Source organism: Urtica dioica, chromosome 8 (genome assembly GCF_054948205.1).
Source record: "Urtica dioica subsp. dioica isolate 48M chromosome 8, U.dioica_male_clone48M_v1_H2, whole genome shotgun sequence".
Taxonomy (NCBI): Eukaryota; Viridiplantae; Streptophyta; class Magnoliopsida; order Rosales; family Urticaceae; genus Urtica; species Urtica dioica.
Window position 1 is genome coordinate 658,660 of NC_142763.1, and position 11,683 is coordinate 670,342.

The 11,683-nt window shown below is 34.6% G+C and overlaps 3 protein-coding genes across 3 annotated transcripts; 1 reads left to right on the forward strand and 2 right to left on the reverse strand.

Moving 5' to 3' along the window:
• The first annotated feature begins 527 nt into the window (after positions 1–527).
• On the forward strand, positions 528–4,109 carry LOC149386944 (uncharacterized protein At4g06598-like). Its single transcript, XM_089624340.1, has 5 exons — positions 528–748; positions 1,629–2,398; positions 2,764–2,843; positions 2,963–3,085; positions 3,446–4,109. Exons 2-5 carry the CDS (start codon positions 1,644–1,646, stop codon positions 3,625–3,627), a joined length of 1,140 nt encoding a protein of 379 aa, XP_089480466.1. The 5' UTR covers positions 528–748; positions 1,629–1,643; the 3' UTR covers positions 3,628–4,109.
• Positions 4,110–5,352: 1,243 nt separating this feature from the next.
• On the reverse strand, positions 5,353–6,351 carry LOC149386945 (uncharacterized). Its single transcript, XM_089624747.1, has 3 exons — positions 6,283–6,351; positions 6,079–6,201; positions 5,353–5,901 (listed from the first exon to the last, which is right to left on the reverse strand). The coding sequence occupies exons 1-3, from the start codon at positions 6,349–6,351 to the stop codon at positions 5,455–5,457; spliced, it is 639 nt and encodes a 212-aa protein (XP_089480873.1). The 3' UTR covers positions 5,353–5,454.
• A 1,422-nt stretch (positions 6,352–7,773) lies between these two features.
• LOC149386946 (ubiquitin family protein) lies at positions 7,774–10,956 on the reverse strand. The gene is made up of 6 exons (XM_089623757.1): positions 10,494–10,956; positions 9,731–9,875; positions 9,499–9,613; positions 8,961–9,024; positions 8,705–8,870; positions 7,774–8,267 (listed from the first exon to the last, which is right to left on the reverse strand). The coding sequence occupies exons 1-6, from the start codon at positions 10,757–10,759 to the stop codon at positions 8,022–8,024; spliced, it is 1,002 nt and encodes a 333-aa protein (XP_089479883.1). The 5' UTR covers positions 10,760–10,956; the 3' UTR covers positions 7,774–8,021.
• Between the last annotated feature and the right edge of the window lie 727 nt (positions 10,957–11,683).

An 11,683-nucleotide genomic window follows, 5' to 3' on the forward strand; every position in this document is an offset into this window, starting at 1 on the left:
CAATTTTCTTATCATACCATTTTTTCCTTTCAAACTATTATTATTGTGTTTTGATATGATTAGTTGTACATTCGAACACCATTCATAAATTAAATATGAGAGTTGAAAATCTAGGTATTACAGATGGGCAATTTGATACAATAAAAGAGAAAAGAGTCCTTTGGCTGAGATTGGTCCAAACTAGAATTAAAGTGAACATCTTTAGAGTCTACACCATGAAAACTAATCCTACAAGGTTTGGTGCTATTGATTTATGCAAACTAGATCAATAATGCTATATTGTAGATATAATAAATAAAATAAAATTTAGGAGCATTGGAAAATAAAGTGAATATTTAAAAATAAGATCAGCCAATTTTATTAACATAACATGTTTATGCATGTATAGAGTATTCCTTTCCTATTTTTATAAGAATAGTAAAAGAAAAGGTCATGTGTAAAAATCCCAAGATATTTTGGGGTGAAAGTGTATTTTTCACAAAGCGGAAAACCAAAAACGAAAAACAAAATATATTTTTAAGACAATATTTTAATTTCTTTATGTTTTCAATCCAACGCAGACTTTAACAAACAAGGGGAGAGAGAGAGAGAGAGGCGTTTTGTCAGAGAAAGACGAAGAACACGAAGAAGAGAAGCGCAAAAAAAAAAAAAAAAAACCCTAGAATAGGAATTTTTCTCACTTTCGAATTTCAATATTCCAACTTTTTTTGCATTGCATTTCAAGATCTGGATTCCTAGCTCCACAAAGGTACGAGCTCAAGATTCAAGAACCAACAATACCAAAAAAAAAAAAAAAATGAAGCAAAGAAACAATTTTAATTTTGATTTGTGTCTCTTCTTTCCGCTTTTCTCTATCGAATCTTATTGAATTCAGCTCGTATTGTTGTTAAGCTGGGCTATGTATTGCACATCGTATCATTTAGTTTCCATAGCAATCTTATTTTTCCTTTTGTTGTTTCTTTGTAAATATCCATTCTTCATTCTTTTTTGTTTCTTCAGCTAAGTTTCTTAGAAAAATGTGATGATATGTCATGAATTGTATATGTTGTTTCTAGAATAATCATTGAATCATCGAGCTTACTATACATCGTTAATTAAATAGCGCTTAATCGTTAAGATATATTTTTTCTCTTTCGCACTTCCAATGCATATGCAAATCACAAACAAACTTTCGATTGAAGAGAAAATGAATAATTCTCGATACGTTGGACAACGAATCATCTACTGTAGCTGCTATATAAAGGAAAGTATATACTATATACAGCATTGCAATTTTGAAACGAAAGATGCAATATATATTGAAATTCATGTATACTTGCAAAGCTTTGATTATGATCAATGCTTGGCTTTTTACATCGAAGTCTTGGAATTGACTGAATCATATTGTTGGACAGTGATTTTTCGAAACCATGGCTAATTCGAAAAGAAAGCCTGCAATATATTGAAATTCTTTCATACTTGCAAACCTTTGGTTCATTTGGGATTTGAGTGTGTCTTATATTCATGCATAGAACTCGTTTATGAGATTGACCATAGATCATAAGTCGATTCAAAACTCTTGGGATTGATTTGACCAATGCTTGGTTTTATTGAAGTCTTGGAATTGACTGAATCGTATTGTTGGACAGTGATTTTTCGAAACCATGTCGAATTCGAAAGGGTCGACGAACGTCAGGAATCTGATGTACTCGGGAGGAAAACACGCTCTGCTTCCTCCGAAGAGTCCGTTCCCGAGCGTTTCGCCTCCGTATGCCGATTACGCCCTCGCTCCGGCGGCGATCGGACCGCCCTCGAAGGCCGTCCAAAAGCCCGTTTCGGCGGCGACACATCAGCACCAGAGAAGATCCTCGGAGAGCCTAATCGCGGAGGAACAGCCCTCGTGGCTCGACGACCTTCTCAACGAGCCCGAGACGCCCGTTCGCAGAGGATCTCATCGCCGATCGTCGAGCGACTCTTTCGCTTATGCAGACTCGTTCTCGAACAATGAAATCGGCTCCGCACAGGCTCAAGACGATTATAATTACAAGTACAAGTACAAGAACGTGGTCCCGGCGCCGCCTTTATGGGGTCCTAGTCAGGATTTCGATCCGAGGCATGGCTCGTTCTTCGCAGAGATGAACATTGCGCGGCAAAAGAACGGAAACAACAACAACAACAGAGTGTGGGAGGGTTCTTTGAATAACCCGTCAGCGATTCCTTCTTCTGGTGCGAAAGACGGGCTTGTTCGTCACGGTTCGGGGTCTTTTTGCGTGCCTCAGGAACAGCTTGACGGGTTTCCTTCCACGGCAAACGAGAAGTACGAAGGTGCTGAGGCGGGCCCGCATGATCCCAGAAATGCCGACAAAAACTCGGGCTCGAGGCCATCTTCGTCGGACACGGATACCAAGCGAGCGAAACAGTATGTGCTTTTATGTCCGTATGTGTTTATGACTTTGTTATTTAGAAGTGCTATGGAAACCTTTTTATGTTATTTTTTACTAGTTCAACTTATCTACTATAGAAAGGCTATGTCTATGATGTGATTTACTGGAACAAATCTTTGGAGAATAGTTCGCAACAAAACAGTTTCTTTTCGCTGCGGTAAAAAAAAAAAAAAAGCTTTTTTGGATAGAGATACTGTTTCACCAAATAGTAGTCGTCTTGTAAGATATTACTTTCTTATGGTTTAATATATATGCCGTGTGGTTACTGAATCAAATCACATTTTCTTAGATTAAGTTTTATATTCTTAAGTTTAATTGTGGTATTTTTCTTCTTTTGCAGGCAATTTGCACAACGGTCGCGTGTACGTAAGCTTCAGTACATTGCTGAATTAGAGAGAAATGTACAAGCTCTTCAGGCAAGTGTTATAGGAAAATTCAATGCAGAGAGCAGAGAGTGGACTTCAATTCTAGCTTTTATGTATATGTTCCCTCTTCTTCTTTTTCTTCTTCTTCTTCTAAATATGGTCAATTACAGGCAGAAGGGTCTGAAGTATCTGCGGAGCTCGAGTTTCTGAACCAGCAAAACCTTATTTTGAACATGGAAAACAAAGCCCTTAAACAACGTTTAGAAAGCTTGGCTCAGGAGCATCTTATCAAACACTGTAAGTTGACTCCTATTCTTTCAATCTTAGGGTCGTATGGTTTACGTGCAATTTCACAAACTAGAATCCATGTTTTTTGTGTGTGTGTGTGTGTCTATTTGGAAAAATAACCTTGTTGCTGGTGTGAGTATGGTTTGGAACTACAACTTCATATAGAATTTTAGAATGCCATATAAGAATATTGTTAAGAGCTTGTTAAGCTCTAATAACTTACCCGATGTTAGAAAGCCATTTCCGACCAATTATCGATCTGCAAAACTCGAAAATATTGAGTCCAAAGACTGAACTTTTAGTATACTAGAGATGATCTTTCCACATTAGAATTTATATTCAAAAGACTCTGGTTGATTTCTGAACCAGTGGAGCATGAAGTACTGGAGAGGGAAATCGGGAGGCTAAGAAGCTTGTATCAGCAACAATCTCAGCCACAAGCTTCGAGCCACAGACGGTCTAACAGCAGAGACCTCGATTCTCAATTCTCAAACCTCTCTCTGAAACACAAGGATCCAAATTCAGGCCGAGATGGTCAGCTTCGTATTTAGATCTCACGTGGCTCTGCCACATCTAACCACAAACTCAGCCCGGCTCGGCTCGGCTTAGCTCGTTGCTTCTCTCTTTATTTCAAATTTTCGCATGTTTTTCGGTTACCTTAATTGAAATCTTCCCATGCAAGCGCACCTGGTAGTCGCAACCTGGAATTTCACTACTTTCAGGGACGCAACTTTGCCGGAGGTGGTAACTCAGAAACACCTGTTACCCTTTTTTTTTCTTTTCATAATCTGTTGTATTGTTGTACTGTATGTTATATGTGAAATCATAATATATCATCCATAAATGTTGGTGTATGCTTCATTTGCTTTTTCTCTCGCCTGAGAAATTTCTAACTAGTGCGAGAATGGATTTTTTTTGGAGCTTCAAATGTATTATTATGCCGAGTAAATTTTTCTTGGTGTAAAATGTGTTCAATGGAATACATTGTACGTATTTGGTCAGATAACTAATGAGAGGTTTGGGTTTCTTCTCAGTTGGCCTTGCTGGCTTATTTACTTGTGAATGTATTATGGTACAAGAATCATAAATGATGAAACATCTTATAAATTGTTCTCATTTGATAACCAGACTCTTTTTTTTTTTTGCTAAATGATCTTTGTGAGTCGGGCTAAATTGAATTTGATCAACCTAGAGAGAGGGATTCGAATGAGTTTGTTTCGAACTTCACCAGTTTTTGAGAATATTACCATTTTGGATGCTTTTTTGCAAAAAACTTCTTTTTTTTTTCTTTGACATTTCATCTATTACTGAATTTGTCAAAAAATACTGTTATGTTTCGAGTATGAACTCACCGGGTCATAAAAAAAATTCCATTGTTTTTGGTAAAGCGACCGTCGTGAGGCAATAAACACGTTCTTTTATATTCAAACACCATCTTAGAGACAAAAAAAAAAGTATATATAATAATAATTGACTGAAGGAAAAATTTTACTAGTAACAAATGAAACGTACATTTTCATCAATTAAGAAACAAGACATCAGATAATAATGCATATAATCCAGTGGCGTATCCGAGAGCGATTGAAAAGTAGAGCCATATCTTCTCCGACTTGACATCTTCTTCGTGTACTTCTTAGTTGAACAGTCAATTCGATCGGGGATGTTTCCAGAGAAGCGATTGTGTGAGAAGTTCAATTCGATCGGGAATTTTTTCACTGAACATGTTGCGAAGCCTCAGAACAACCATCCACTTTGCAATCATCCACAGAGTTTAAAGACTTGTAGCTTTTGTGTTATTCGACAAGGATGAAGATGAAAGAAACTCGCAGCTAAGATTGTTTTTATGGACTATAAAGCTCGCTTGATTTCCATAGTTGTGTTTATTTTCAAACCTGAATTACTTTATCGTACTGCAAAACAACAATAGAGAAGCTATTCTGTTCCGAGTTGGCACATTGCTGGTTCAACAACGTAAAATTTTAGATTCTACTCTATTACGGTGTTGGCGTATCTTGAACCACAATGAGCATCGCAAAATGATTATTTATCGATTTTTTTTAATGTCGAGTAAGATTGAAAAATGGAATTTGAAACTTGTTATATTTCCTTAATCTTCGTTACACCAGTTAATACGATAAGTGAATAAACTTCATCTCAAACATTAATCCAACACAAAAAAAGGAGCAAGTACACGCTCCGAATCATATATATGAATCTATTAGCCATACATTCTATCAAGGAAAATCCACATGACATGACAATATAATGGATCTGCCAAAAAAAATAAAAAATGAAAGACTACTATATGTTTATATACAAACGAAACAGTAGATTGGAACGAAGTGAAGCCGTAACTTCTATTGAAAGGAAAATTAACCTCAAGTCGGAAGAGGTTTACTGTAAGAGCTTCTCGATCCCAAGCTGAGCAACAAATGCGCAGCGAAAGTTGCAAAGACGCAGAGCAAGAACAAACAACCGACGATACGAGTTTTCGCAGCGAGAAGTTCGGAGATACGGTCCTTTTCTTCGAGCACGGGTTCAAGAATAATCTCTACAGCCATCTGGACCAATCCGCAGAGAAGCTTCTTTGACTGAGAATCGACACTGTTCGCGTTTAAGATTTCATTTGTAGCTTTCTTGAGAACACTGATGGCTATCTGTACTTCCGAGGAACTGATTTTCAGATCACCGATTCCTTCGAATCCACTATCTGTCTCAACAGTTTTGAAATTCTCAACAGGTTTGATTTCCGAGAAATAGGTGAGATCGGACTGAAGTGACATTCCTGATAAATCCGAAAGCTCAGGATCAAGCAGATTGAAGCTCTACAGAGAAACAGAACAGAATTCAAAACAATAATATCATTATCTGATCACAGATCTTCTTCAACTGCAACACATTTTCCTATAATAGACCTAACACGCACAAATCTGCTCAAACTGAGAAATCGACGCTGATTTCAAACATTGTTCAACGAATAAACAGTTCGTTTCAGGTTTTACCTCAGAACCGGACTCTCTGTCCAGAGAAATCGAAGAAAGAATCGCCGATTCCATTGATTTCGTCGGAGACATTTCTTCGGTGACAGAATCAGAATCGTTGATCAAGCTCTTCGGATCCGAGATCTGATAAGAGAAACAGAGGAAGCGAATCAAGAGCAAGGATCGGAGAGAAGAAACTGAGCTGAAATTTTCCAGATTCCGTACCTTTAGCGGCTTCTTGAGCTTAGGACGAGAAGCTTCTTTCTGAATCTGAAGATTTTTGAGCTCTCTCATCGTTGCTGAGTTTGGCGGGAGAGAAAAATAGAAGATGAGGGGTATTTATAGCTAAATATGGTAATGGTCGTTTAACATAAATATGTTGTCGTTTTAATCTATTTAATGGTATGAGGATTATGTTGTCGTTTCTAAATATATAACTACTATGGTATGGTCGTTTCGACCTTTTATCCGAATAGTTTTGAGTTGCAATAGAATGTTCACAACATAGGATAAAATAATTAATAGTTAAAAGTTCATAATCAGAATTTTGAAAAGGTAATAAATTACTTATAATGATTGTCAAAAAAATTTAATTTTGATGTAAAAAAATTGATAATATAATTTTGACTACTTTAGCTGTTTTGCTAAATTATTAGTTTGAAATGTCTATCATGTATAATTTTTCCATTATTATTCAACTTCATTTGTTTTCATGAACACCTACTGCTCAGACGGGTTAATAATTAAACAACTTCATTTTTTTTTAAAGAAACTACACACTTATTGAATTTTTAAAATTTGTGTTTATTTTTTATATTTTCATGTTTCGCTTTTAAAACATAGCTATCATCTAAAATATTCCAATATAGTCTCAAAATATGATATTGCTAATTAAGAACCTTCGAAGGAAGCTCGGGCAAATTATTAGAGCGCTCATGATCTCAATCTCGAGTTGCCACTCTTTTCTTCTTGTCGAGGCTTCCTCATTACACCTTGTTTCTCTTATGTTTATTGTTCTTGCTTTCTTCTTGTCGGAGATTGTTAGTTACTGTGGCACATGGTTTATACTATTTTTACCCTTATTAATTATTTAATATAATTTATTTTCGTAATAAAATCTAATTTATTATTCAATATCCCTAATTATTACGATCTCAGTTATTTCTCTCTATTTTCACGTTTACTCTCTCTCTCTCTCGTCACATTTTTTAGTAATGGACAAATGTCAAAAACATTAAAAGCGCAATTGATAATCATTAATAACTGTTAATAGGTTTTTGTTTTAACTAATAGTCGATAATAACTGTTAATAAGTTTTTACCAGAAACCTATTATCAGTTATTACCGACTATTAACTGCGATGTTGTTTTTTACCTCTGTCATAACTAAAAATGTAATGAAGAGAGAGAGAGAGAGAGAGAGAGAGAGAGAGAGAGAGAGTATTTAAGTATAGATAAATTATTTTCATTTAATTTATTTTTGAGAAAGAATGAGGAGAAAAAATAAGGGTAATTTTGTCTTATTGCATTAAAGATTGACTAATTACCAAATATTACTAAAACGTTGACTATTCACAATTCTAATTTTTTAAAAAACTAATAAGCTAGAGTCCCTTACTTTAAACTGACTATTTAACAAAATCACCCATTAAAAAATAATAAAAAAAAGTCGCTATATTTTCATTTAGGACCAAGCATGGTAAAAAGCTTTAACTAATAAGACAAAATCAACACTTTCTATTCAATCTTTGTTTGACATTGAATAATCAAGAACACATCAACCATTGATAAACCATGCTTTTCGTTTTAATTCGAATGGCCTATAAAAATACGAGGCTCGTTTCAAGTTTACAAAACAAGCACAGATTCAGGATAAAAGAAAACAAATCCATATTTCTGATTAGTACCTTCTTCAAGTGAAATTCTGCAGCAAAACAAGACTCGAAAAAAGTCTTTCAATGCTGTTCATCTGTGCCTACGTCTTTTCACAGCATCTTCCGAAAATGATTGCCAGTACTTGTGATCTAGCGAAGACAAGTCGTCGAGCTCGGCAATGGCGAGCAGATATTCTGTGAGCTTTACTAGTTCTTGATCGCTATCACGGGTCGAATGAGCTTTCTTGAACGGCTTGATTGTCAATCCGTTTCGAGGGTTCATCACGAAATTTCTCCGCAGGTCGTCGAACATGATCGAGTTCTTCTCGCTGTAGAACTGTGAAAGGAAAACAAAGGAATCACAGTCGAATTTGAAGATTCAGAGACTTTAATCGAAGAATATCTCAAACTGAACCTTGAGCCTCGGGAAATTGAGCCCCGATCAATCCACATCAATAGATAACTAAATTAATCACCATTTCAGAAGCATATAATTACTAATACTGATACAGGCAATTTATCGCTTAATCACAAGATTACAAAACAAAATTACCATTTCAGAAGCATATAAATATTGAATACTGGTTCAAGAAAATTCATCACCTACTCAATAGATGGTAAAACATATCTTAAGCATAATCACCATTTCAGAAGCATATAAATAATTAATACTGATACAGGCCATTTATATCCTAATCAAGAGATAATAAAACAATTTCTTAAGCAAGCATATAATATATCCGAATCAGTGAATATCTCAACAGAAATTTGTACCTCTGGAAATTTAGCCCAGATCAATCCAAGTGGCTTGCAATCGAAAATCCCACGAATATCCGATTGAACCGTGATCATTGCCATGTGGTCTAGAAGAGCTGTGATCTTGTAATTAGGATTGTTAAGTACTCCGAGCTGTCCCATTTTCAATTCAACCCACTTCATTCTGCGTGAACAAAAAAATAATAAATCATTAAATCCACATCAGTAATTGAGTCTCGGGCAATATATAACAAGTGAGATGTGAAAATCTAACCCGGTCGCAGACCATATCATGATATCATACTCCGAATAAGCAGCCGTCAGAAATTCATGAAGATCTGATGAGAAAGTGTAAGAAATCCTTGTCCATATTAATAAGTTAAATGACATAATTGAATTTTTTTTATATATAATTTTATATATTATTTGTTGTCCTACTAAATATATGTCAAAACAATTTATTAAAACTTTAGAAGATAATTTTTTTTTTATAAGCAATAAAACATAACTTGTAAGAACTAAGAAGTTAGGATGTTAATTTATTTATTTTGAAAATAATTTTTAATAGTTTATTTCATAACATTTTAGAAATTTAGGGGTTGTTTACTTAATTATGAAGATCTGATGAGAAAGTTTCAGAAATCAGTTCCGCAAGAGAGGTCCATTCTTGTCCATATTCAATAAATTAAATGCAATAGTTTTGAACCATTTTATATTGTTTGTTTGCCTTACTATATACGTAATTTTTATAGTTTATTTGACAATATTCTAGAAAAATATGATAATAAAGTGCAAGAAATCAACACACTTACAAGGCCTCATAAGTTGAACAGGGTTTTCGGCGGTGGAACGGTGATCGAACAGAGTATAATCGATATCCAGAACAAGAAGCTTCTTTCCCGCTCGGCAAGGAGTCCGAAGCTCGATCTACGATCCATTATCAATCCAAGAAAGAGCTCAATCTATGAATTTATATATATATATATATATATATATATATATGTATATATACATGCACATATGTGTCCTAGTAAAGAAGAAAACCTTGTATTGGTCAATTCGTCTTCTCAATTTCTGCTTGTTGACTTCTTTGTCCTTAATGTCAACAGCTTCGTCTTGCCCAAGCTCGAAATCGTCTACAATCTCCGGAGACTCAACTTGGTCCACTATTATCTCATCTTCCAAAGTTCTGCAAAATAACACCAATCAGCCCCAAAAGGAATAGAAGCATATAACTAAACATGTCTCAAGCATAATCACCATATAAAAATTAATACTGATGCAGACCATTTATAGCTTAATCAAATGAAATATATATATATATATATATATATATATATATATATATATATATATAAAGCATTTTCTTAAGCATAATCACCATTGCAGAAGCATATAATTATTTACTACTGATTCAAGGAAATCCCATCGCATAATCAATAGATAACTAAATTAATCACCATTTCAGAAGCATATAAATAACTAAAACTGATTAATCACCATTTCAGAAGCATATAAATAACTAATACTGATTCAGGCAATTTATCGCTTAATCACGAGATAACAAAACAAAATTACCATTTCAGAAGCATATAATTCATCGCATACTCAATAGATACAAAAACATATCTTAAGCATAATCACCATTTCAGAAGCACATAGTGAGATCAACACTCATTCAGACATTTTATCGAGCACATAGTGAGCCCTAACGGTACAAGAAAAAGTCTCGATCTTAATCCAAAAGAACAACAAATAGCTATTTCAAAAATCAAACAGTTGGTGAGCGATAATCAAACGGACGAACCCGATCATGGTCATCTTGAGAGAGGACTTGAGAGGAAGCTGAGCGAGAAGAACAGAGTCGTCGGAGAGCTTCGAACCGACGATCTTAGGGTAAAGAAGCTTCTGTCGCTTGGGCATCACGTTAGTGAGTTGGCAGATTCGGCGCTTCAACTCGGCCACCGAGTCGTCGCCGCAAACTCGGACAATGTACTCTTTCCCGCTCCATTTCACCGTCAGAGTCAACTCTTCCTCCGACAACGACGACGATGATCCTCCTAACTCCGCCATTGTTGCTCTGATTTTCAAGCTCTTCCCACGAACTTTACTCTTCTTTTTTTCTTTCTTTGTTTCTTTTTATTATTTTTTTTCGTGTCTTTTTTTTTTCCTTTTCTTGTGTGGAGCAAGGAACACGGTTGATTTCTTTTGCAGAGATCGAGGCGAGCTTGCGTCTCTAATAAAGTATTTCTTTTGATACCCCCTAACTTGGAAATATATCTATTTATGACCCACATCTTTCTATTTAGGGAAAAATATCAGTTGTATCCCTGGATTTTAGCCAAATGCTGTGTATATACCCTTGAGTTTTAAAGTTTTTCGCAATTATGCCATCAGCTTCTTGTTTATTATTTAATTAACCCTTCAATTTTACAAATCACTAAGAGATATATATCTCTTACTATGAATTTTATTTGAATTTTTTCATAGAAAATTACCAAAAAGATATATGTTATGGGAAATAATTCTATTCCTTATATTAATGATTTTCATTTCAAGCCCTTCTTAGCTTGCTCGGTCGATATATACATATTTCAAGTGCATGCGATGTAAAAGCTATTAATTTTTCATGCTAAATAATAAAAAAAAGTAACTAATCAATTAAAACGTTTGACATTGTTATAAAGTCAATGCCTTGTAAATTTTAGCTAAATAGTCATAAAGATGACGTGATATTCTTGATTTGCATTCTCATTGAAATAAAAAGATGAGGTATTTACATCAAATTTTATAATAATGTGATGGATTACTACTAAATTTTCATTCTCAAAATGTAAAATATCTGGTTCCAAACGCACATCATTACCTATTTTATTTCTAAATTGATTTTCATACATGTATTTTATAATATGTTACAAATGATCCTTTATAATATAATTAAAAAAAATCAGTAAAATTATTTCTATGCATATTTTAAACCATTTTAAAATCAAACCG